At 34.3% G+C, this 27,998-nt stretch overlaps 1 protein-coding gene across 3 annotated transcripts in view; it reads left to right on the plus strand.

Moving 5' to 3' along the window:
• Positions 1 to 27,998, plus strand: part of SLC10A7 (solute carrier family 10, member 7) — a 277,082-nt gene that overhangs the window by 53,955 nt on the left and 195,129 nt on the right. For 2 of the 3 annotated variants that reach the window (XM_011987124.1, XM_011987125.1), the window contains exon 5: positions 24,277 to 24,315. The exons of the other annotated variant lie outside the window; for it this stretch is intronic. In XM_011987124.1, the coding sequence (XP_011842514.1) occupies positions 24,277 to 24,315 (39 nt within the window). The remainder of the gene's footprint in view (positions 1 to 24,276; positions 24,316 to 27,998) is intronic. 3 annotated transcript variants of the gene reach the window in all.

Here is a 27,998-nt window from a genome sequence, read left to right on the forward strand (position 1 = left end):
CCAAAGGAAAAAAAAAAAAAAAAAAAAAAAAAAAAGAGAGAAAGAAAAAGACAAAAAAACATGCTAAGGAGTAAAAAAGTATTTGTGTGCATGTGTGTGTGTGTTCAAACCTACTTTTCAGAGTTGACTAGGTAGGGAGTTTAGCAACTTAGTGTTGTCTTTCTCAAAGGAAAAAGTAATAGCTAGCTTAACTAGTCTCTGTTTTACTAGTAAAGCATAGCAGCAAAAGTTGTGTAGAAAAATGATTAATTAACAGGAAACTGACAGTGGAAGGGAGTGAAAGGCAGAACTTGAGTTTGCCTTAGTTTCCTTCAACATAAACGTAGCCTGGGAGCTAACAATCTGGTAAGTATACAAATAGACCCTGAAGATGGAATGGGAAAGTTACCAAGAGGAAACTGGGCATAGATTAATGCACCAGATCTTTGCTTTATGGCAAATCCTGGCATTGATTAAGAAGATGCCAAGTAATTCTGGCTTTTAGCAACCTCTTGGCCTCTGCAGAAAAGTCCTGAGAGCCCCAGGAAGGAAACTTCTTGAAGCATTTTATCTAAGCTTACTACCAGAGATGAAGTTGTTTTCTGGGGCCACAACAATCCCAACAGCGTGGTAGAGAGGATTGTAGTTAATCTTAATATTGAAAATAAGTGCTTCATTCTAGGCTTTCCTCCTAAGGTCTCACCTTTGCAGAAATGATACTATCCTTTTACCAGATGGGAGCATGGATTTAGAAGTCAAATTACAGTTTCACCACTGAAGCATTTAATTTATTTCTCTTAACCACTTAACTACTCTGAGCCTTAACTTTTATATCTGTAAAATAAAGTAATCCTTACCTCATAGGGTTATATTTAGGATTAAATAAAATAACACATTGTCTGGCATATAGAAGGTGCTCAATAATGTCAGCTTTTTTTCCCTGCTTATGAAATGCAAATTTGAAGGAAAAGTTAAGAAAAAAAAATTAATCATTCCATTATAACTTCCTGGGTCAGAAAAACAGATTTTGTCCCCTGCCCTTACAGAATTTTATGCATCATGTCTCATTTAGGACTCTGTGAGCTCCCGATCTAGGGGGAAGAAATGAAATTCAGTTTGGTTAATAAAACATCTTGGAAGGCAGTTTTTAAACTGCAAAGAAGCTAGATTAAATGGGAGCCAAGTGGGGCCATTTCCAGGGGTTTTGGAGGTGAAGCAATTTGTTTTTATACTTGTATCAGTGCTTTTACTCTTTTAAATCTCATTTCTAGTCCCTTAGGATCTATAATAAAGTCTTCAGTACTATACATTTTTATTAAACATCTTCTTCTGGACTCCAATTTGCATTTCAGATAATATAACAAAATGTATGTGTTTCAAATATTCACTGCATAATTGTGATTAGAACATGTAATCCCTCAAAAGATGTTAATTGCAATTTAAATTCACACTGAATTTAATTAAGTGAGTTGGGGATTAGAAAGTAGATGTAAGGAGTAGTTAAGGGAATACATTTTTTAAAAGCATCCACTTTTTTTTCTAAAACACATAAACCTCTTTCAACTTTAAGATTAGAACTATGTAGAAAATATAGAAGAAAAGAGGAGAAAGCGGGTTAAAGAACATCTTAGAAAAATCTCAAACGATGTTCACAATTTGGATTTAAGCTATAATAATAATTGTGGTTAGACAGCAGGGTTTGTTTGAGTAACCTCATTTGTATTCTTGAAGAGTCTTTCAGTACATATTAACTCACTTGGTGTCTGATGAAGACTTCAGTTAAACTGCGATCTTTAAGAACTGCAGAGAGTGACTGGTTTGGAAGCAGCCACAGACATCTTTCAGTCCAACTGTTACCTGATGCTTCAAGCTTCCTTATAACCTCCTTGCCAAGGGGGTATTTTATGAATAATTTGATGTAATAGGAACTTTGTGCATGGACAAATCACATTTAAGTAGTGCTTTTCCATGATGGCTTCACTGTTTTAATGGAAATAAACAGTAACTTTGCAAGAAACACAGATATCTTTTTTTCTAATAAAATAAAGAATGTTAAAACTTTATATTTAAGGTTATAAAAAGTATCAAGCAGTTATATCTCCCAGAGATAGGGAGAATAAAGTGTGCAAATTATCTGTTGTTGAATCAAAAAGGAGTTTTTCAAAAGGCTGCAGAATATCATTGTGCCTGTAAACTTCATTTTATTTATAAATTTTCCTAGGAATAAATTTTATAAGATAAGGAATCAGGGATCAGTTTTAAGATGGTCTAAACAGTTTTAAAAGCAAAAATATATTCTTACCTGTTAAGTAATTTTCTTGTTTTCATATGTGTTTAGAAAAGGAAAAAATTAATTTCATAAACTTATTTTGAATTAGTCACACCGTGAGTATGATGTGCAGGTTTCTGGAGAGAAGAAGAGAGAATATATGTGTTAATTATGCACAGTGGCTGTCTGATACTTGGTTGGACTGTATAAATAACTTTTTAACAAACAAATTTCAGTCCTAAAAAATGTTGTTCTTAGTGGAAATATTTCCTGTGAAAATTCTAATGGGAAGCTCTGTCTTTGTTTCATAAGAAATTGAGTATCTTTAAAAAAGAATCATGAATCTGAGCTTTACATCTGGAACAAATTTCTTCAACTTTATCTTTTCTATTGTGAGTTAAGGGAATACTTTTTAAAAAATGGGTAAATAATAAACTCTGTTTTAAAGGAAACAAAAACTCTGTTTTTATCTAAGATACCATCTGTGGCTTTAAATATTAAACCCTCATCTACTTTGCTTGCAACCTAAAATCATTCTACATAAATGTCTTCATTTATTTGCAGTTTTTTTCCTCCAATAATGACTACTTTGATAATGACTGTCATAGATTCTTTTTCTAATATCATAAAATTACTGTTATTCTCAATGGCATGACACTTTCTTTTTTGGATTAGGCTCATATTATCACATGAACATAATTTTAGGCCAATGGCATTTCAAGGGAAAGGCTTACTGTTCATTCACTGTCCTAAAGTACATTGCATTGTGACTTCTCTTAGTCACATACAATGTTCTGCAATGACTATATAATAAAATTTTATGTTCTTGTATGGTTTATAATATTTTAATAACTTATTTTTTATTACAGAAGCATTATGTATTCTTAGTGAGCAATATAGAAAATATAAATAAAAAATACCATAATTGCACTGTTCAGATAACTACATTAATGTTTTTATGTGTATCTTTTCAAACCTTTTAATCTGCACATATGTTTAATACAATGAGTCATACAATTCATACTGTTTTGTAACTCTGTTTGTCCATTTAATATAGTGTGAACATCTCTCGATAGTGTTCTACAACATTCTACAAATAGACTGTTCATTATTCTCATGTATGGATGTGTAATTATTAATTTCAGCCCTGGATAGCTCCAGTTTATGTTTTTACTATTAGAAAATAATGGGGCCATGCGTGGTGACTCATGCCTATAATTCCAGCATTCTGGGAGGCCAAGGTGGAAGGATTGCTTGAGCCCAGGAATTCCAAGACCAACCTGGGCAACACAGTGGGACTTCATCTCTCAAATATTAGCTAAGCATGGTGGCACATACTTGTAGTCCCAGCTACTTGGGAGGCTGAGGAGGTGGGAGATCGTCTGAATCTAGGAGATCGAGACTGCAGTGACTGATTGTGCCACTGCACTCTAGCCTGGGCAAAAGGGTAAGACTTTGTCTCAAAAAAAAAAAAAAAAAAAAAGAAAAAGAAAAAGGAAATAATGGTATGATGAAAATCTTTTTAGCTAAATCTTTTTGTGGACCTGAATTCTGTTTTCTTTCTTTCTTTCTTTCTTTTTTTTAAAGACAGAGTCTTGCTCTGTCACCCAGGGTGGAGTACAGTTACACAATCCTAGCTTACTGCAGCCTCAAACTCATGAGCCCAAGCAATCCTCCTGCCTCAGCCTCCCAAGTAGCTGGGCATACAGGCTTGTGCCACAATACCTGGCTAAGTTTTTGATTTTTTCTAGAGACAGGATATTACTATGTTGTCCAGGCTGTCCTTGAACTTCTGGCCTCAAACAATTTTCCTGCCTCAGCCTCCCAAAATGCTGGGATTACAAATGTAACCGAATTATTTTCTGAGATAAATTTTTATAAGAGACATTGCTGGGTCAAGGGACATGTATGGACATTTGTAAGATACTGATATTTGCCACACTTTCAGCAATATTATAAAGCATGTGAAGTTAACTTTTCCCTGAACTCTCATTAATCATATGCAATATTCGTTTTAAAAATCTTTGCTCATTTAGTGTTTTTCTCCCCATAGTACTTTTGTTTTTCTCCTCCCAATGCAAGTTGGTTTATGTTATAAAGATGACATAATATTTTATAGACATGTATTTAATAAATATTTTTATTTAATGCCTCTTCCCCAATTTTCATTGCTTGCATTTTGGAGTAAAATCTAGAGGGCAGCATTTTAAAAGTTGCTGTATTTTTTTATTTTACTTCAACCAGAAGACGTACATGTTGTAGTTGCTGAATGTGTTATTTAACTGGATCTCTAACCATGTTATAAATGGTGCCTGTAGAAGGATCTGGGGACAAGACCTTTAAACTTTTTTTCTTTTTAATCACATCTTAAGATCTTGAAGAATCTGAACTTATATAAGAATGTTTGGACTACTGTTATTACAGTGAAACCTTCTGAGAGTATCTTCACAGGTGATTTTTTTTAGAGAAAGTCACTTACAGATATAAAACATTTGACCAGGAGAAAGCCTCAGGTTGTCAGAGTTACTTACACACCGTTGTTCAGCTGGGCCTCTTTATTAAATCATCTCTTGGCAGTCCATTAGTTGTGGTGCTACAGCTATTGCATGGCCCACTAAGCTAATATACCTTCAATCACTAACGGAAGGATAACCTTAATAAAAATTTGAAGTCGATTTAGTACTTCACTGCTTGCTGACTAGTGTTTTACTTTTTAGAGTGTCTATACAATTTCCATGCTGTGTATTTTTGATATTCATATATATCTTAGATACATAGTATATTAGAGTCAAATAAAGATTAATGGTGTGGAGAAGGAAGAGTGTTTGGGAGCTCTTCCTTGTAATCCTGACTCAGCCACTGTTAGACATTGTGTGATCCTGAGCAAGTCACTTCCCACACTGGGCTGCTGTCTAATCCTTATATGTAAAATTAAGAAATTGGGAAGAGATTTTCTAATATTTATTTCCATACTTATTGTTTGTAGAAAATTTAAACCACATTCTCCTGAATGTAGCACTCTGAAGCTTGTTTTAAACATCAGCTATGATTTTACTAACAAAAAACAATTGCTATATGCTTCCCCGTATAAATATTTGAGTAACTAGAATAAAAAAAAAGAGAAGATCCACATTATTCAGTGGTAAGTGATACAGGAGAAAGCTCATTTAAACTCAATTAACTTTAAAAAATTAATGTTTTGTAGCAATTACTGAAAACTATATTTAGTCTTTATTTTGAAAAAATAAAACTAAATTATGAAAATAAGCTTATTTTATCATTCACTTAACAAAATTTACGTGAGAACTATTCACTAATTCTTGGCATGAATGGAGAGAGAATCAAGTGTTGCTTTTAAGGAGTGGGGGCTGATGTAATTTTCCTGAGTAAATTGTATGATGACTTTATATCCTATCTTTCTCTCCTGTTTATTTTTGCAAAAATAATTGTGTTCGTTAGTTTTCACAGGTGCTCTCATTTAAAAAATATCCTGATCACTCTCCGTTTAAGTGCCTATCCTATCTTTTTTTTTTTCTTCTCATTGAGTTTCTTCTGATTTTCATTGACTTACTTAAATTTTGTAGAATGGGCAGCTATATTTAGCAACCAAGTTACGTTTTATTTGTGATATATTTGCAAGGTGTTTAAAATACTATACAATTAGTGATAGTAAGCCAACCAAAGCTGGAGTGCAGACATAGACATTGGGGTGTGCATACAGAAAGGTAAAAGGTTTTCCTGGGGATCATTTTAGAAATAATCAGTTCATTAGTGAACCATTCCCCACTGTGATGTCTCTTGTTTCCTTGTACAACCTAAGTTCTTAGGGAAATTGGCGAATGAATACTTAGATACCGAAGGCTTACTGGGCCTTACTTTATATAATTTTTTGTAGCATACTTACTGGTTTTGTATTTGCCATCTCATTTAATCCTCACAAAATTTTATGAAGTTGGCGTTGTTTTTCCCATTTAATGAAATGAATAAACTGAGATACAATGAGTTTTCATAGCTAAATATGTGACAAGTTGTTTTGAAATCAGATCTTCTGACTCCATTATAAGTGCTAGTTCTAGTATTTTATAAATGCCTCTGTGATGATTTTAAATTAAAACAGTTTATTTAATATGAAATCCTTATCATCTTTAAATGTGAAACAAGGGTATCTTTTTTGAATGTTAGGTGAGGTCTTAATCTCCAGATCATGTTACTGTTGAAAATAATGACTTGAAAAGACATTTTTGCAAATCACAAGCAGAACCCTGAAGCTTAATCTTTCTTAGTTAGGAAGTAGTAACAGTAATGTGGTGGTTTTGTCTCATTTCTAATTCTGTTAAGTAAAACCTTATTTTTTTTTATTGAAATTTTCTGTGTGAACTTCAAAACCAAGTAAATATAAATAAGCTAAAACTTAATATCATACAGTTATGTTTTTCTTTTTGTTGACTTCTAAAATTTTTATGATTTAAAAAGTCATATTTTTGTGTATATAATTTATAGACAGTGAAATTCATTTTTAAAAATTATGTAATGTTTTAGAATATGTATACAATTGTATAAACACTACTACAATCAAAATTTAGAATACTGCCATCAGTACAAAAAATTCTTTTATGGCTCTTTCCCATTGCCCTACCTGCAGTCCTTGACAGCCTGTGATCTGATTTCTGTTTTACCTTTTCCAGAATAGTGTATCAGTGGAATCGTACAGTACAGGTAGCCTTTTGTGTTTGGCTGCTTTTACTTAGCCGAGTGTTTCTGAGATTCATCCATGTTGTTCCATTTATCCATAGTCCGTTCCTTTTATTGCTGAGTCATATTCCATTGTATGAATGTACCTTAATTTCTTTATCCATTCACCACTTGAAGGACATTTGGGTAATTTCCAGTTTTGAGCTATTACAAATAAATGTAAACATTTGAATACAAGTCTGTGTGAATGTAGGAATATCTATCTCTTGGGTAAATACCTAGTGGTGGGATGGTTTGCTCATATGGTAAATATATGTGTAACTTTAAAAGAAACTTTGTTTTTGACAGTGGCGTTATCATCTTCAATCTATACTAGCAATATACGGGAGTCTTCATTGGTCCACATCCTCACCAACACTGAGGTGCCAGTTTCTTTTTAAATTTTAGCTCTTCTTGCTGGTAAATAGTATTATCTCATTGTGATTTTAATTAATTAATAGTTCTCTACTAACTAATAATGTTTAGGATCTTTTCATGTGTTAATTTGTCATCCACATCTCTTCTTCAGTGAAATGTCTGTTCAAATCTTTTGCCAATTTTTAAAAACTTAGGGTTGTCTTCTTATTTGTAAGAGTTTTGTTTTATATTGTTTTAAAAATATATTCTGCATATAAGTCCTTTATCGGCTATGTATTTTAGAAATTATTCTCCCAGTCTGAATGCTTTTTCATTTTCTTTACAGTGACTTTGAAGGACAATGAAGTCCAATTTATCCATTTTTAATTTTATGATTTAAAATTTATTATATCAAAAGTTTGTGATTTTTGTAGCCTAACATAGATATGTTGTCCTAATCCAGAGTCACAAAGATTTTCTTTAAGTGTTCTAGAAGTTTTATAGATTTAGTTATTATGTTTAGGTCTATGATCCATTCCAAGTTGCTTTGTGTATATAGTATGAATGAGCATCAGAGTTTTTTGTTTTTTGGTGTGTGTGGATGTCCAGTTACCACCTATTGAAAAGATTATCCTTTCCACATTGAATTACTCTAGCACCTTTGCCAAAAATCAATTTACAATATCTATGTAGATCTGTTTCTGAACTTTCTCTTCTCTTCTGTTGATCCGTATATCTGTCCTTAAGCCAGTACCACATTATCTTGATTAGTGTAACTTTATCTTGAAATATAATATAAAATGTGAGTCTTCCAACTTTTCTAAGAAAAATTCCTTGAGTAAATAAATAAATAAATAAAATTTATTTTTAAAATAAATTGTAGTTATTTGTCAATTTGTACTAAAAATCCTGCAGGTATTTTGACTGAGATTACATTGAGTCTATAGATCAATGTGGAGAAATTTGACACCTTAATATCGAGGATTCTAATCCATCTCTCTCTATTTAGGTCTTTTAGAATTTATCTTATCAGTATTTTATAGTCTTTAGCATACACAGTCTACACATATTTTGTTACCTTTATTTTATATTTCATGTTCTTTATACTATTTGTAAATATTTTTATTAATTTCAATTTTAAACTATGCCTTCCTAGTATATAGAAATACATTGATTTTTCAATATAGACCTTGCATTCTTGAACTTTGATACACTTTCCTATTTTGTAGTTTTCTTCAGAAGGGAGATTTTCCAGGATGATGTAATTTGTGAATAAAGGCAGGTTTATTCCTTTCCAATCTATTTGCTTTTTCTTTCTTTTTCTTGCAGTATTACATGGCTAACACTTTCAGGCTGTTCAAAACAAATATCAAATTAGATTAGTAAAGAGAGTTTTAAAGTTTATTGTTGAGTAAAATAGTAAATACAGATTGTTACACATAAGCCTTCAAAATCAAAAGTGGTTAGAAGCTCAGAGGCCTACTCTTGCAGATTGGGTTTTATAGCAAAAACGAGGAAGTTGTTTAACCTTTGTAATGATTTGGATACAGCAGTGGAGATTTCCAGATAGCAGAGGATGGGCCAATAACAATTACTTTCACCATTTTTGTAAGGTGACTTAGTTTAGTTTCTGATTATCAGAGACATTTATAAGGAATAACCCAACGTAAGTTTTGCTTACATTTACCAATCAAATAAGGTTAAGGTTGCTTTTGTGACCTAACTGACTTGGTCTCCTTAGGGAATTTTCAGCCTAGTCTCCATTTTATTTTACTTTGACAAGGCCAAGTTTGGATAGAACTAGTAATAAGATTAGACATCCTAACTTTGTTCCTGATTTTAGGAACACTCAGTCTTTTACAGTTAGGTATGGTGTCAGCTGTTTGGTTTTTGATACGAGGCAGAGGAAATTCTTATCAGTTCTAGTCTTCCAAATTTTTATCATGAATATTTATTGAATTTTGTCAAATGCTTTTTCTGTACCTATTGAAATGATTGTATGTTTTTTTCTTTTTTCATCTATTGATAAGGTGAATGGCTTGGATTGATTCTTACGTCTTATGCCAACTTTGCATTCCTGGAATCAACTCCACTTTGTCATACTCTATCATCCTTTTTATATATTGCTAGATTAAATCAGTTCAAATTTTATAACAAGTTTTATGTCTATCTCCGTGCATGAGGATTATTCTGTGGTTTCCTTATGACGTTTTATCTGATTTTGGTATCAAGTTAGTGTTGGTCTCATAAAATGATTTGGCAAATTTTCTTTCCTGTTGTATTTCTCTTGGTGAGTTTTTATAGAATTAATATTTCTTCTTTAAATATTTGGTAGAATTCACCAGTGCAGTCATTTGGTCCTGGAGATTTCATTTTGGGAAAGTTTTTTAACTACACATTTAATGTCTTTGATATGTAATAGAAAATTTAGGTCATCTGTTCTTAAGAGAGTTTTGGTAGTTTGTGTCTTTCAAGGAATTTGTTCATTTTGTCTAAGTTTTCAAATTTGGGGACATAATGCTGTCTACAATATTCTCATCTTTTAAATATCTGAAGGAGTTTAGGATGTCCCCGCTTTCATTCCCATTGTTAGAAATGTCTGTATTCTTTTTTTTTTTTTTAACCAAGAGCAGGGATGAACAAACTCTGGTTTGCAGGGCAAATGCTGAAAGTTTTTTGTGTGGTATGTGAGTTAAGAATGTTTTTTGGGGGGATGAGGGGATGGTTAATGAGTCCAAAAAGAAAGAATAAATAAGACTGAGTATTTGATAGCACAACAGGGTGACTATAGTCAATAATAGTTTAATTGTACATTTAAAAAAACTAAGGAGTATAATTGGGTTGTTTGTAACACAAGGGATGGAGGCTTGAGGAGATGGATACCCATTTTATGTGATGTGATTATTACACATTGCATGCTTGTATCAAAACATCTCATGTACCTCATAGATATATACACCTATTATGTACCCACAAAAATTAAAATAAAAGGAAAGAATAGTTTTTACATTTTTTAATGGTTGGAAAAAAGTCAAAAGAAGAATAAAATTTCAAGATGTGAAAATTAAACAAAAATCAAATTTTAGTATCCATAGATAAAGTTTTATTGGAACACAACCACACTTACTAGTTTATATATTGCCTATGGCTGCTTTTGTACCACAATAGCAGAGTTGAGAATTTATTACCGTGTGGTCCACAGAGCCTAAAATACTTATAATGTGCCTGTTGTATAATTTAAAAATATATCTAGTCTTTGACCTAAGTTCTTGGTGCAGAGCTTCAATAACCTTTGGAATTTTCTGAGTGATGGTAGTATATTTGTTAGGCTAATGAGGTTACTCTTGGTGAGTCCTAGATAGCTTTGGGATGGGAACTGGCCACCAGAAAGACCAAGCATGTGATTAGAAGGTTGGAACTTTCAGCTACCTGACCTCCAGGAAGAGGAGGGGGCTGGAGATTGAATTCAATCATGTGATCAATGATTTAATCAATCACGCCTACCTAATGAAACACCAATTAAAACTCGGTGTTTCCTCTTCGTTTGTAAGCATCTTGATGTTCTCTGAGAGAGTATGGAAGCTCTGCACTCCTTCCAAGACCTTGCCTAATGTGTATCCCTTATAATTAAACTGTAATTGTTAAGTATGGCACTTTGAGTAAGTTCTGTGAGTTATTCTAGTGAATTATTGAACCTAAGGGGGACATTGGAACCCCTGAATTTATAGCCAGTTGGTCAAAAGTGTGGGTAGCCTATGGACTCTTGAAGTGCAGCTGCTGTCTAAAGCAAGGGCAGTCCTGTGGGGGATTGAGTTTTTAACTTGTGGAGTTTGATGCTAATTCTAGGTGGTTAACACCACAATTGTATTCCAGTACACACAGTTGGTGTTAGACCAGTTGGGTTAAAACAAAGCCGTGACTCTTTAAAAGTTCACCAATCCCTGTTTTAGAGGTGTATCGATTTTATTTGTCTTTTTCAAAGGCCCACCTCTTGATTTCAGTGATTTTTCTTTACTGTTTTTCTGTTTTTTATTTCATTAACTTCTGCTCATATCTTTATTATTTCTTTCCTATACTTGTTTTGTATTTAATTTGCCCTTCTTTTTCTAATTTCTTGTACTTTTGGAATTATGCCATCCTTCCCTTCTTGGTGTTGAGTGACATTATATTTGCACTTTGAAATTGGCCATGATGGGAGTATTTACACCATGAAAATCAGCACATATTACAAACTGGTGTTCTCCCTTTATCCTAAGAGCCAGTTATTAAACGGTTACTAGCATACTACTTGTAATGGCAAAAACACAGCCTTTAAAAATTTTCTTAGGGGACCTAACATTAAAAAAAAAAACTCCAATAAAAAGTTAAGTCAGGAAAGGAAGGAACTTATTAGTTAAAATATGATTTACAATATAGATTTTAAAATCTAAAACTATAAAGGAGATTGTGCAGTGTTTGATCCTGAAGACATAAAGAATAGGATAGGTGGACACCATCTGTGATTTCAGTGTAGTCCTTTTGAGGAAAAGTGCCTTGATGAGATGATCTGCAGAAGTCCATTGCAGTTCTGTGAATCTATGGTAAGTTATTTCCCAGAAGATGGTAGGAAAGCTATTTTATTGCTAATGAAAAGCTGATGAGAGAGTTATTGCTGAGGGATTGATCCATTGTCCTCTTAAGAAGCTTTGAGATTCCCAGACCTAATGGATGGAAAAGAGCAGAAATAACAGAGTTAAGAAAGCTAGAGTCTAAAATTCGTAAGAAACATTAGATGCTTTGACATTGCTGTCACTTAGGTTTTGTGGATGCACTTCTAAACAAAGCGTTAGGGGAATTCTTGGCCAATTCCTCTCTCAGTGTGCTGAGAGCTTAGTTCATGTGTTGGTATTAAATAGAGCTCCCATTAATTGATCAGAAAAGTGCTTGTTGTATTTCACTAGGAGATACTGGAAAAGCCCATTTTAAAGTTAATTTCTATGCTACCATAACTCTTTGATACCATTGATCTTCTTGTATTGTAGTTATTATGATGTCTCTCTTCAAGCCCTAGACTCTGAGTTGGTACTCTATGGTATTTATTTTTGTGTTTGCTTAATAAATTTAGGTTGAAGGAATGAATAATTAGAGAAGCATTTGTTTTATTATTTTCTGGAAGAGATAGGAAACACAAAGGATTAAGAATTAAACTTGAGGAATATTGAGAAATTGATTTTTTTAAAAGATATAATATCAAATAGTATATAACTTTTAAGTAAGTTTCATTCAGCTTAATCTTAGAGATTTACAATAAAAATCTTAGATATTTATCAATAAGTTGTTAATAGATAAATAGTATAAATAAATAGTATTTTCAATTTAAGTGTTGGTATTCTGGGTTATACACATGGTTTATTCCTATGAATATTCAGTGTTAGCATGGCAAAGAAGACTAAGTAGTTTAGTCTTCTTTTAAGTAGTTTCATTTTGGTATTATCCTCAACTCATTCAATTTTTAGTCAGACAGAGTATCTAATGTGTGCACAGCATTGTTCAAAGTTTGCCTGAAGATTAAAGAGAGAGCCTCTAAAATTCTTAACATAATTCTAGGAGAAGCACAAAGGAAAAAATATTCATAATTCCATTTACCCCAACATAACCATTAGTGTTTCAGCATGTGCCCTTTTTCCATGATATATCTACAAATGTCTGTTAAAAATAATACATAAAACAGACAGTGTGGATGTAATAGAGAGAGTGCAAGAGATGTCTGGAGATGAGTTCTTTTCTGGCTTTACTGCTGTCCAGCATGACCTTGGGAAAGATCCTTTGCCCGTCTGTCTGTTTCTTGATTTCCAAAGGGATTGTCATAGTATTTAATGGCCCTTCCCACTTAAAAATTCTGATTTTATAGAAATTGAACACCTTTGAAGACTGAGATTTCAGGAGGATGCAGTCAAAATGTTTAAGTTTAATTTCACCTCAATTATGAGGCAGAGTTTAAAATCTGCCTTGAATTAAATATTTGAATTAAATATTTCTTACTAATATTAGGTATTGTTATTGGGAACCAGTAACACTTAAAGTACCAAATTTCGTCCAGAACCAGAACAACAATCTGAATTGATGAGCTTATTTGAACTGATAATTATGTTTTTAGGAAAATGTTGAAACAATTCCTTTAAGCTCTTAAAAAGTATTCTACTAGAAATAAGAATCATCACTATTTTAAGTACATGACATTTCATAAAAAAAAGCATACCAAAGAGAAATCAAAGCAGCTGTGTTACTTCATTCTTTTTGCACCTCAAGAAAATTGATTTTGCCTTTCCTCTCTTGCTCCATGCATATTGTGAAAATGTAGATTTGTATGCACGAACTATTGCATATTGTGTACCAGGGCTTTAAAAGTGTTAAAAGGTGTCTATTTTGTCTTAGAAGGGTCAGTTTGCACATTAAATGATTTTTGTTGAACAGTTAACATGTCCTTTTACTTTTACTGTTTTGTACTAGAATTTTTTGTATGCATTTTAACGGTTAAGAGTCCCCATGTGCTTAGAAAGGAATCTGAATATATGTGCCTTTTTTAAAAAAGCCGCAGCACAATGTAGGTTATTCCATCAATACCATCAAATGACTGGGAGCTGTAGTTGGAACAATATGTAAAAATACAGCTTGTGAAAGATTTCCTTTATTAACTGTCATCATCCACAGAATATATGTTCAAATAAACGTTGTGCAATAACTAAATTTGAGATTAATAGGCCCCTTAAGAAACAGCAAAGTCATTCAGAATAGTCAGTGAAAAATAGGCTGTAAGACTGTAACATGCACATATTGTCCTGCTTATGTGCTCTCTCTGGTGTCATTCCCATTTATCACTGTCGGCCAACTCTGTTCTCATTAAAACACTCTTGCACAAAAGCAACTTAATTTTCTTAAGAGGAGAGGACACCTGATTCAATTTAGCACCCAGAAAACAGTAACTTGAATGTACTTTTTCCTTGCCTGAGTTGAGATGAATAGTTATAAACAAGGATAGCAACCCTGTATTCACCTCAAGATTTAAGATATTAAGTACTTTTTTCCACTGATGTCAAGCAATGGACCTGTAGAAATAGGCAAGAAATGTAGCTTGCTCCTCATGTCAAACATTCACTCTTAACTTGAAGATTGTATATTTGTATAGATACACACACATTATATATATCTATATCTATAGTATACATACCTCAGAAGTGTGTGTATATATTTGTATATATATACTTCTGTTAATTTCTGTAATACTTTAAAACAAAGAATTAAAATTAATCTTTCTTTAAATTGGTGAATGTCTTGTAGCAGTACTGTCTTCATTTAACTTTCTTTGTTGAGAGAAAATATTCAGTAATGGTATAAGTAATATTCAGTAATTTAAGTAATGGTACTTAAAAAATATAATGATATACATAAAAATGGTATCAGATTAAAAGTGTCTGAGCGTAGTGTATAAACTCACATTTTAATTGATATCCTGTATATGTTTACTTTTCTGTGGTATGGTATAGTAATACTTAAATATGACATAGAAATGTAGAATTCAAATTTTTATTGTAATGAGGTCTATTCAGTGAAAATAGTGGTAATTAAGTAGTCAGTATTAAAACTAGTAACTAGTTGCATAAGAGAAAGTCAATCATCACTGGCTTTGAAAGAAACAATAAATATTTCTTAATGTTTTTTACTTTTTATAGCACTTTAGAAAGTACCTTACAAATAGAATTAAAATGTTTTGTGTTTCCATATTTAATTGAATACTAAGTATTGGAATTCAGTCTTTAATGTTTTCGTCTTTATGTGTTTTTAAAACTGAATCTATGCTTAGGGAGAAAATAAATATTAAGGTTGTTTCTCCTTCCTGTGAATCAAAGCCTGATGGGATATAAATTCACATAGTTGAGGAATTTTCTAGGGTGAGGCAATTTAGCTTTGACCTCCAACAATTGTGACCAATAGTCAGTTTTCTCTTCCTTATTTTCAGTGATGTCATATGCAATAGGAACAAGAGATTATACTAAATAAGATTTAATGTGCCCACTCAAGCTCATATTTTAGAGGAAATAGTTTTTTATTTGTCTGACCTGCCGGGGTAGTCCTTTATTATTTTTCCCTTGTTTAGAAATATGGTAGTGTCAGGCTTCAAGTACCAGAAAATTAGACTAAAAGTGGCTTTAGCAAGGAAGGACTTATTTTTCTCATATACCAAGATGCCTGGAGGCAGAGCCTGCTGGCATTTATTCTGCGGCTCAGTGACATTAGAGTGGCTATCTCTCCAGTGCTCTTATGGATGCAAGATAGCTTTCACTGCTCTCGGCAGGAAGAAGCGGCAGTACCAGAAACTAACCTCCCTCCCTAAGCTTCCACCGTCAAGCATATATCACTTTTTATCTCATTGGCCAGAACTTTGTTGCATGGAAACTCCTAGCTTTTCTTTTGTCTTATTTTAAGGTAACTTCTGTCTAAGGTGTGTGACTTCTATACCTAATTTGTTGAGAATTTTTATCATAAGAGATGTCGAATTTTATCAAATGCATTTTCTGCATCTATTGAGATAATCATGTGGTTTTTGTCCCTCATTCTATTGATGTGGTGTGCCACCTGTATTGATTTACATGTGTTGAACCATCCTTGCATCCCTAGGATAAATCCCACTTGATCATGGTGTACTATTGTTTTGATGTGCTGTTGGATTCCATTTGCTAGGACGTTGTTGAGGATTTTTGCATCTGTGTTCATCAGGGATATTAGCCTGTAGTGTTCTTTTTGTGTTGTACCCTTGTCTGGTTTGGTATCAGGGTAATGTTGACCTCATAGAATGAATTAGGAAGAATTCCTTCCTCTTCAGTTTTTCTGAGGTAGTTTGAGAAGAATTGGTAATAGTTATTTAAAAGTGTGGTCCTGTTTTTTTTTTTGGTGGGAGACTACTAGTGATTCCATCTGGTTACTCGCTATTGGTCTATTCAGGATTTCTATTTTAGCTTCTCCTTTTTTATATGTACTTTTTCTGTCTTGCTTAAAAAAACTGTTTTTATTTCTGAGGGCATAAAGAGAGTTTCATATTTTCTTCTAAAAGTGTTAAAGTTTTGCCTTCCACATCTAGATCTTTAATCTGTCTGGTGTATTTTTCTTTAGTATATTGTAAAAAACCCAGTTGCTTCCCTTTTCCTCACTGCTTTTATGATACTCTTATCATACAGCTTTCTCATATTGTTTAAAATTTTTTATTGTTAACATTTCTTCAGTGGAGGTTGTTTTATCTGGTAATCCACTCTGTTCTGGGTTATTGAAGTGACCCCAAAGAGAAGTTTCACGTTTGCTTCTTTCAAGGGCTTGGGAGTTCCACTGCCCCTTCATCTGTTTTGTCTTTTCTTTCTTTAAATAAATTGTTAGTTTGAAATTCATGAGTCATGTAGGTAGTGTAAATTCAATCCTTACACCCACCTTTGATGCAGACCTTATGCTACTTTCTTAAATTTGTAAGTAGAGTTTTCTAGTTGCTTTTACGCAGTGCTGGCAGTCCTTCTACACTTCCACTCTGCTTTATGCCGATGTCTCGTTTCCAGTTCTCCACCCTTTGCAGACCAAAGCCTGTGCTGCTTATGTCTTCATGGGCATGAGTGCAGTATCAACTCATATGCTTTACTACTCTGGCTTTGACTAATTTCTATAAGTTTAGTGCAATTGTCCCATGGTATCTGTGGGGTATTGGTTCTAGGACCCTCCAGGAACACCAAAATCTACAGATGTTCAAGTCCCTTTTATATAATGACATTTATATATAAATGCACATCTTCCTGTATACTTTGTCATCTCTAGATTACATAAAATACCTAATATACGATGTAAATGCTGTGTAAGAAGTTGTTACACTGTATTGCTTAGGGAATAACGACAAGAAAAAAAGCATGTACATATTCAGTAGATACAACCACCTTTTTTCTTCTTTTTTGAGTATAGGGTTTTTGATCTGTGTGGTTGAATCCACAGATGCAGAACCCACAGATACAGAGGGCTAACTGTACCTGTTTTTTGTTTGTTTTAGCTCAGCTATATCTTTAGAATGTTGTGTTGTTATTAAAATCTTTTTATTGAATGGTGTGAATTTAAGGATTATGTACCTGAAATACCTTCTCACATATTTCTGTTCGCCATTCCCACCCTTCCTTTGATGACATCTCTGTCAGATCTCATGGTTTTCTGGTCACTTTTGATTACAAAAATAGTCATATCTTTGGCAATTACGAGTAATTTCTAGCTATTAAATAACCCAGGGCAGTCTAGTTTAAAACTTTAAATTCCTTTCTTTCCCAAGTGAGGCCAAACCTATGTTTTTAAAACATAGAAAGGTATACTTTTAATTAATGAATATATAAACATGATAAGAATTTAACAATAGGGCCCCTGGAGAAGAGGGCATGGTCTGTTTCACTGTTTTGTTGTTGTTGTTGTTGTTGTTGTTGTGGTTTGTGTTTTTATTTTTTTAAAGTTTCTCACCTTTTCTACTTCCGACCACTTCAGAGGAGAAATGAATGAGAGAGAACAGGATGGGGTATTAGTTTATTCATACTGTCATACTGTGGCCCTCAATGCCCTCTGTCATAGCAGGGGTCTACACGCTATCTCTTTTTACTGGACAGGTCAGGGGAGAGGGTTGTTCAGAATATACTTCCAACCCCTGCTCCTCTTGTTCCTTCAGCCTCTTGCTGGTGGAGTCTCTTCTTGGGAGTGGTCTCTCAAACTGAATTAAGTTCAATGTGGCATCTTCTTGGCTCATTTGGAATTGGCAAGCCCTTGCCTCATCACAGAATTGAAGTATACTTTGTCCAGCTGTTTACTGTCTCTCCTTGCCCTATCATTGTGGTCTGTTCTAGGCAGCCCCTCACCTTTGCTGTTTCTAGTCAGGAAGCAAGTATTTATTTCTGGTTCACTTACGCACCTTCCCTATCCCTGCCACCCAGTGGGAAATGCACTGGGTGAGAATGTTCCTAAGAACTCTTACAGGGTGTATCCGATGATCCTGTGGTGGCCCAGTGTGGAATTTGTCCTGTCACTAAACATCCAGCATGGAACAGAAATGCTATTCTAATTTCTTTGCTGTTTGTTCCATCACAGTTGCTTCGTTTGTAGATATCACCCTTTACTCCAACTTGAGAGATGTGGTGAACAGAGCAGCTTTCTCCTGTAGAGAAGGAGGAAAACATTTTCATTTATCAATCTCCTCTGGAATTTCTAGTCTTCACCTATACAGCCTGCATGTGAAGTGGTCCCTGACCCACTTTTGGTGTCTTTTTATAAGTATCGAGGTATGTGTCTGGTATCTTACTTTTGAATAGCAGGATTCTTCTCCCAAGTTTGGTATTCTCCTAAGGGTATTCTCCTAGGCTTGAAACATCATTAGAAATTCTGAGATAGCCATAAATATCCCATTTTTACATTTTGGTGAACATTTCTATGTATTTTGAGAATCAGATACTCAAAAGCAAAAGCTAGAAGTTTAATACATTAACTTACCATAAATTATTCATACTCAATGTAAATAATGGATTTTATATTTTGTTTATTTAGTAGCCTCATAAGGGAAGGAAAAAGAGGCGTGTTGGACCAGCATTATGAATATTTTTGATATAATGTCATAAGAGAAGACTTGGGTAGGAGCCAGCAGTATACATATATTTGAAATGCATTTATAAAAGGGACTAGACATATTTATGTAACTCCAGAGCACAGAACATGGTCCAGTACATGGCAGTTACGGGAAGTTATAGGTTTCAGGCTTACGGTAGGCTTAAGGTAGAACTTCATAATGTTTAGAGCCATTCAGCAAGGAAAGAGCTTGCTTTTATGAGAGAACTCTTTTTCCTCATTTTCTTAGGGTTTTTTTTTTTTTTTTTTTTTGGAAATTTACCTTTGTTTTAAATAATTCCAAGTAGTTTATGATGTAATTAATTCATTATTGAACTTGCTTAATTTTCCAAAATAATTTAATAAAGACATGCTGTATAATATATAATAGAACATTAGTAAAATATCTTATATTGAGTAAAATTGGGTTGATACCAAAAGCAATATATTATCTACAAATGTGTAATATAAAGGAAGTCAATCTAGTCAATATTAAAAAAAACTCTCAATATGAACTTTTTTTTTTTTTTTTAAGCTAGGGCTGATCTGATTATCTACCAAATGTGATTACTCCAAGGTATACATTTTGCTAATGGGATTTTATGAGTTAATAATAAAAACATTACTGTGTAGGACATTCAGTTAGCACAAGAGGTATTTGTTCATTCACTCATTTCTTTCAATGAATTAGACAAATTCTTGTTGTAATGGAGAATTCTAGAGGAGGAATGGGTTTTGAAATATTTTCTAACAAAGGAGATAATAACCAAAGAACTGCTATATTTTAAAATCAAGCTGGGTATGGTGACTCACACCTGTAATCTCAATACTTTAGGAGGCTGAGATGGGAGGATCGCTTGAGTCCAGGAGTTCAAGACCAGCCTGGGCAACATAAGGAAACCCTGTCTCTACAAAAAAATTAAAAAATTCTAGCTAGGCATGGTGGCTAATTTTTGGTCATTTGTGGTCTACAGTCATACTACTCTGAACTTGCCCAATCTCATCTGATCTCGGAAAACAATATTTATATTAAACATATTTTATATAACTATATCACAATAGGAAGGTTCAAGCGTTTTAAGAGAAGTAAAACAAGATACTGTTTTGAAAACGATGTGAAGGAAATTATTGTATTGGATGGGATGGATGGGAGTCTGAAGTCTAGATCTCCTGTTACTGTCATAGGTTAGCTATAGTACCAGATGTCTGATCCAGTCTTCTGTGCCTTGGATTCTGCCAAACACATAAAATAACTCAGTAGGAGATGAAGACTTTGGACATTTCAGGAAATCGTACTTGTGTCAGCAATTCATATTTTTTAATTAATGAATCTATACACATGATAAAAATTTTAAAATAGTACCAGTGGACACAAGGGCCTGATCTGTTTCACTATAGATAGATAGATAGATAGATAGATAGATAGATAGATAGATAGATAGATAGACCTTCTCACCCTTTCTACTTCTGGCAACTTCAGAGTCAAGGTGTGAGTAGGAGTAATAAACAAGTGGGTGCTTGGGATGAGTTTCATTAAACTCCTTCCTTACGTGACCAGGGGAGAGAGACATGTAAGTAGGTCGTTTCATTTTTTCTGAGATAGGGTCTTGCTCCATCATCCGGCTGGAAAGCAGTGGTATAATCTCGACTCACTGCAACCTCCACCTCCTGGGTTCAAGCAATTCTCCTGCTTCAGCCTCCCAAGTCACGGGGATTACAGGCATCTGCCACCATGTCTGGCTAATTTTTGTATTTTTAGGAGAGACAGGGTTTCACCATGTTGGCCAGGCTGATCTCAAACTCCTGACCTCAAGTGATCTGCCCACCGTGGCCTCCCAAAGTGCTGGGATTACAGGCATGAGTCACCATACCCAGCCAGTCATTTCAATACAGTGGGACAAGTCCCGTGGCAGAGATAGGCTCAGGATGTTCTGCCAGCAGGTGTGGGGATACTCAGTCCATCTTTAAGTGTAGATATGTGTGTATGCTAAGTTGTGTGTGTGTGTGTTGGGGGAAGGTCATTGAAAGCCTCTTGGAAGTAATAGGGCCAGGAGGCAGAGAAATACTGGGTAGAAGAGGATGGGGTTCCTGGCAAGACCTCCACCCTCAAGTCTGGACCCATGGCCCAAAGTAAGAACTATTCTTGTTTTCCCACCTGAATGTTGCCTTTTGTCCTGCCCCACCCCTTGTGCCCATGAGAACTGCAAACCCCAGACTCAGGGCACGTGTGTGCACATGTGCGCGCACACACACAGAAGAAAGAGAGAAGCTCCGAACATCCAGAGAGAAGCAGCTGTACATCAGAGACTACGGTCAGAGAGGAGTTCGATTAGGAATGGCCAGACTCCAGGGAAAGATTATCGTCCCACTGCACCCCTCTTCCAGCTCCCTTTCCCTCTGAGAGCCACTTCCACTGCTCAACAAAGTCCTCCACATTAACTAGCTTTTGATTTGTTTGTGCGACCTGATTTTTCCTGGACACCTGACAAGAACTCGGGTACCAAGAGGGCAGAGTGTAAAAGGCTGTCACCTGACCCTCCACTGAGCTAGTTAACACCTAGCCATCCATGGATGGCAAATGCTAAAAGAGCACTGATTGTAACACACGTCTTCTGGGGCTCCGAGGATCACAGACACCCCCTCCTGGATGGCAGAGCTAAAAGAGCATTTTAACACACTTGGACACTGCTGCGGGGCAGCACAAATGCACCCTGCTCCTGCCAGAGAGGAGCAACTGGCCTGTTCCAGTGTTCCTTTGTGCCTGTTCCCACACCCATTTGCTTGTGTGCTCACTCCTGTAAGGGTATGAGCATAGCGGCCGAGTAAATGAGCTACTCCCTTCGCCAGTCCCATAATGGATCAAGGGAGCTCTCCCATCTCAGAAGGATGATGACCAAGCTGTGTTATTAAAATAAAATAGAATTACCTAGGTAGAAGAGGGGGAAGGGTATTTCAGGCCAGGGAGCAAGGAAGTAAGAAATGGCATGATGAGTTTGGGAAATTGCAAGTAGTTCATTGTTGTCAGAATGTAAAATTTGAGGCAGGGAATGAGATGGATAGAAACTTGTTCATGGAGGGCCTTGGACGCCATGCCAAGGAGCTGGGAATTCCTCCTTAAGTCGAAATACATGCATGTCTTTTATATATCAATAAAATACTCTAAATATTTATTATTACTTGTTGAAACTCTGGAAATCATGGTTGTTTCATAGACTGCAACCACAGAATTGAGCCAACTATTACCTTAATTGTCGGTTGCTGTTGAGCAACCTTGGTTTCAGTGTCTGATTTCACATGGTCTTCAGAGTACCCAGAACCTTAATCAATCATTTCACAAAAGATTGACGGCGCTCACTGCACAGGAGGACAGTATAGTCAACTGAGTTCAAATCCATCACCACTGTTGGAAAACAACTAAGAATGAGTTGACCTGCAGCATCTTTGGGTACCTAAGATATCCCATCACTGTCATTTTATAAGAGGCAGGAACATAGGCCAATTCATATAAAATGTATTTCTTGCATTTGTGTTAAAGAAGAGAACAAGAGAGGGTAGGAGTATGGTGATTTGATCTTATGAGTAGTAGTTGTTATATACTCATATAGTTATGAGTATTTATGAGTTATTTATGAGTATGATATTATTTGTCATATATGGTTATTTTACTTTGACTTCTGAGTCTTTTTTCCTTGAATGATTCTTTGTTTCCTCAAATGCTAGACAAAACCGCTAGTTATTGAGTAAAAGCTTAGTGAAAGGGACTAGAAATAAAGGAATTCAGAAGAGAGAGGCTCAAAGGGGGAAGACCTCCTTCCTTTATTAAAAAGAAGTAATTCCATTTTTAAGCACAAAATAAGATCTAAATATAAAAGTTGTTTGTGAGAAAGGTACATATTTTGTAGGAAGGAGGGCCAGTGTTCCCTGTTGGTGTTACCACAACTCATTTATTTATACCCTTTTACTTATTTTTCCCCAGACATAAAACTTTTTCCTGGAATCATCCATAATGGAATTCCAGGAAGATGTGTTAAATATATTGCTATAGTTTACCATTGCCATCTGTAATGTTTTATTTAGCTGATTTTCTTTTTTTCACTGCTCCCTGTACAACACAGAACACCATATGCCATTGTCCCTGTCAGGAAGCAAAGGTTTCCCTGGTCTGTGCCTGTGCCTGTGTTTATGCCACAGAGGAGCTGTGGTCCAGTGCCATCTTTTATTGATAGGGCCAGCAAAGGAGAAATCTAATGAAATTATCAAAGCTTTGAATTAATTATGAACTGGAATAGGAGAGCTAAGCTCTCTGGAGCCAAGGATCTCATTACCCATTCACTCTCATTGCATCCTCTTCTGGAGCAGAAGGCATTTTCAGCTACAGCTCTTAGGCTGGCTTTGGACTTTATTCAAACTTACAAAACTGATATCCTCTTTTTACTACAGTGTGGCTGCTAATGTCCATGATGATTAATTTAATTCTGCTCTGGATGTGCAGGAGATGTAAATAGGTTCTCTCTACCCCTTTTATTATTTTTTCTGTCTTATTTTCTTTTTATCAAATTGGATGTTATACAAGTTTTTTCCTTTTGGGTAATGTGAGAAGCTTGCAGGACTCTGGCATAGCTTCACTGAATATAGTGATTAAATTAAAATTAAGAGCTATATTACATCTACTATGTATTCCGTGGATATTTAGGTAAGCAGAAAGTCAAATGTTTCTTCTTTGAATTTTGAACACCAATTTGGAGTTTTTCTTTCTTTTCTTTACCTTAGAATTAATGGTACAGCAATAACTTTCCTAGTCTTAACAGCATTGTTCATATTTCTAATGTGTGATGTATAGAAACAGATCTTACCTTGTGATTGTAGCTCCTAAGACTGTGCCACTGACAGGGAGCAATTAATGTTTGTCTTATATTTCTGTTTTTCCTTCTCCTAGTAATATACATTTTTTAATGAGTAAATCAACCTCTGATTGTTTTAAATTTAGTAGGAAAATCAATAACAATGTGGTCTCAATTTAGCATTGTCAGTGATTCTTTTGGTACTGTCATGTAGGTTCATGGCATGACAAGTGTTTTCTGCCTGCTTTTGAGAACCATTATTTATGAATTCCTAAGCTGTAGCTCATCTGTCTCAGTGAACTACAGGCCACTGGCAATTTTGGAAGCAATGACTAACTTTGCTTTATAGAGTCAATGTTTTAAGGTTTTGAATAGTGGGGGAAGGGAGAATGATAATCTTTGTCTTTATTATTCCTATTTACTTTCAATGAGTTTTTTTCCCCCTATTTATTTTCTTTATAGGCAGCTGCAATATTTAATTCAGCCTTTGGAAGTTTTTTGGTAAGTAAACATGGTTTAACTTGTCTATTACAACTTTTGCTGTGATACTGTTTATATGAAAGATTTAGTGAAAGCTGGATTTCTTTTACTTTTTGGTTAAATATAAAAGTTGTTGAATCTTTTCATGTGCCAGTATCCATACCCTAAAGAAAATTAGTTAATAAATAAATCAAATGTTCTCTTACAATATATTTCGGAGGCTTGGGTTTTAATATTCCATTTAAAGAATTCAAGCAATCAATTAAAACACTATGTGTCTCCTTATAGAGGTTATGTCAATATATTGATCATTTAATGAGGTCTTTTAGATTATTATTATTTTGTGTCATGGGACTAAGGATTTTGAAAAGGAAACATGACCCAGCTGGTCAGAAAGGGAATGCTAATTTACTTGTTGACATGCCATTTATTTTGTACATTTCACTGTCAAAGAAACTACTGGCTTGGATGCTTCTGAGAAATCTATGTGAAAGAAAATTTGAAAGGAAGATATGACTAATGAGTAATTTGCAAGTAAATGTTGTATCAATATGTATATATAAAGATTCAAAAGTAGTTCAGCTTTCGTAAGTAGAACCAATATAAGGATGTTGTTTTAGCGTTTTTAATCATTATTTTAAAATAAATGATGTAACAGAGACTTGATTTGTGTTATGAAAGATTGAGAAACTAAGTTTTCTGTTAATTTAAAATTTTTTGTGCCTTAAAACTTTGTTAAATTCCTGAAGTAAATTAGAATATTATATTTTGGGGGGCATAACTCATTAGCAGGTATGTAGTACAGTGATTTACAAATAATTGAGAGTAAACTAAGTGATGTATAAACTAGTTCGTGGGTCTAGGTAAAATATCAATTACCTCTGTTTAAAATGCTGTGTTAATTATTATTGTTTGTATTTAAATGTAGTTAAAACTTTTAAACATGTTGTTACATAGTGTTAATTCTACATAGTGCTACACAGCTTTTAGTGTCACATAGCCTTACAGAGTTTTTAATGATGTAGCATCTGCAAAAAATATGCATAGCCTATATCTTATTTTTATAGAGCCACTAATGTTTTTTGCGATGCTGTCTTATTTCTGGGTTTTAGACAATAAAGTCTGTTTTAAAAAATAATCTTTTGGATTGCTTAGTTTAGACTCAGTAATATTTTAAGTCATTATTTCATGTGTCCAAGTATTATTCTATATGTTATCACAATTGTTTAATAGAATAATATCTGTAAAATATGAACTTTCTGGAAGCCAATTTTGGTACGTGATTTGGTACCATACACCTCCACTATCAAAACATAGCTTCTTAAGTTGGATCTCTTAGTCTTTCAGATGTCTAGACTTTGAGAAAATAAAGTTGACACAATTTTGTCTGAGTGACTGAAACAAAATACACGATTCCTTTGTTAGAGAACAAGCTTACTAAGTATAGTGTGAGACATGCACTGACTATATGAACGTATCATATTTGTTTTACCAGGCCCACTTGTTTGGTAAGGTCTAGTGAAGTACAACTTGTGCTTGTGGTTCTTTGGGATTTGTATTATGCTCTTTCACTCCTAAGAAGCTGTGTATTCTCACTTCTTAGTCTTTTGCTCTTTTTCTTTTCTTCACTTTTTTTTCTTACCCTAATTCAGTTAATCGATCAAAGGTATTTATTGATTTCCTGCTACACAGAGGTAGTTTTCTAGTGTCTGTGAAGAATGCAAAGAAATATAAGGTGGGTCCCACTAGGTTGTGGAGATGACATGTAGAAAAAGAAATGCAATGTAAAAGTTAACAAGCCATATGAAAGATGTTACTAGAGATATATGATTGTCAAATAAATGGCACAAATATGCACTTTAAATTCACAGATCTGACAGAAGTGATTGCTCTGAGCTGAGCCTTGAGGTATGGGTAGGAATTAACGGGTAAAGGAGAGGAGAGGAAATGGCATGAGCAATGGCAGAAAGGCAGAAGTGTTGTTTTACTTTTTTTATTCCCGTTCCTTCCCCTGCTTTTTCTTTCACAAAGTTGAAAATTACCAGAGAGAGTTCGAGAGTGAAAATTATGATTAGGTATGTTTTGCTCCAGTGTTGTGAGAGAAATAATTCTGTATCTTCTTTTCCTCTCTTCACCATAGTTACAACAACCTAGGATTATGAAACATGTGTGAACTGTATCAGTTAGAATTAGGTTTGGCTTAACAGAAAGAATAATAATAAAAGTGACTTACACGAGATTAAGATTTATTTTTCCATAATAATAAATTTTTCCATTTGGAGGGAGCTGTCCAAGTATGGTATAGTGGCTTCATGGTCTCATCATGGGCCAAGACTCCTATTTCTGTCCTCCACCATCTGCAGCATGCAGTTTTCTTCCTCAAGGCTGCCTCATGATCCAAGATAGCTGCTGGAGCCCCAGCCAGAACGTCAGGATAGCAAGGTAAAGTAGTGAGAATAGAAAAAAGAGCTCCCTACTCCAGCCTGGTCTAAAGAGCAAGACTCCGTCTCAAAAAAAAAAAAAAAAGAAAAGAAAAAGGAAAAAGAAGAAAGAGCTCCCTGAAACCTGAGTCTTCTTTCTTTGAACAGCATTCCTGGAATTCCACCACAATACTAGCACTTCCTTTTGTAGAACTCAATCACATGATCACTTCTAGCCACTGAAGTTGGGAAATATGGCAATTTACTGAGAGCTGAAAATTAGATTTCTGTTACTAAGAAAGAAGAGGAAAATAGATATTGAGACAGCTAGTACATTCTACATATGAACAATGTACAACAATTATTAAAGGTTTGAAGAAAGACGTTCATCTCAGTTAAATGACATGAGAAGGCTTCAGGGAGAAATTGGTGCTTGAGTTGGGATTAAGAAGAAGATTTATTTTACAGGAGTGAAATTCCAAATTTTAAACTTTATATTTTTATTTTATTATTCTTAAAGGATGGTATTTGTTACAGCTATTTGGGAATTTTCTCTATAAATGGAAAATATCCACCTGTTCTTAAAATTTAGGATTATGAGTAGTGGTATGGTTTCTGGAGTCATACTGGGTTTAAATTCTTGCTTGACTGACTACTAGCCTAACTATGTAAGCTTCCCTATATATAAAATGAGGCAATGATAGTGTCTAACCTGTGGACTTGTGGGATAAATTATATAAAATGTTTATATGATATGATAAGAAATAACTTTGAGCTAAATGTTAGATCTAGGTTTTTGTCCAAGCTCTGCCATGAATTTTTATGTGTGTGTGACTATGGATATCCATGAAATAAGGAAATTGGTTATCTCTGACTGAGCCCTGCAAGATCTAAAATACCCTGATCCATTGATTATTCTCTGATTATGAGTGACCATTCCTGTGGTACAAACATAATAGAATCTGAAAAGAGTATTTATTTCAGATTACCTTAAATCTCTGAATGAAAGGCTTTTATTAGAAGAGTATTTGAAGAAAGAACTCTGAGGGCATTTTTGTTGATTTTCAGGCATCTGGGTATACTAAATAAAATACTGTACATATTTATAGCTAGTTTAATAATGTCCCAGGTCTAATTTGAACAGTGTTTTTAGGAACTAATTATTATAGAAAGCTCTTTTTGTTGTTTTTGTTATTGTTTTTAATGTAACTAGGTGGGTAATAACTAATGATAGGTGAATTCAATTTACATAAATTTGAGACTAAGAAAATATTTTAAAATCAT

The sequence above is a fragment of the Mandrillus leucophaeus genome, unplaced genomic scaffold (genome assembly GCF_000951045.1).
Source record: "Mandrillus leucophaeus isolate KB7577 unplaced genomic scaffold, Mleu.le_1.0 Scaffold301, whole genome shotgun sequence".
Lineage (NCBI taxonomy): Eukaryota > Metazoa > Chordata > Mammalia > Primates > Cercopithecidae > Mandrillus > Mandrillus leucophaeus.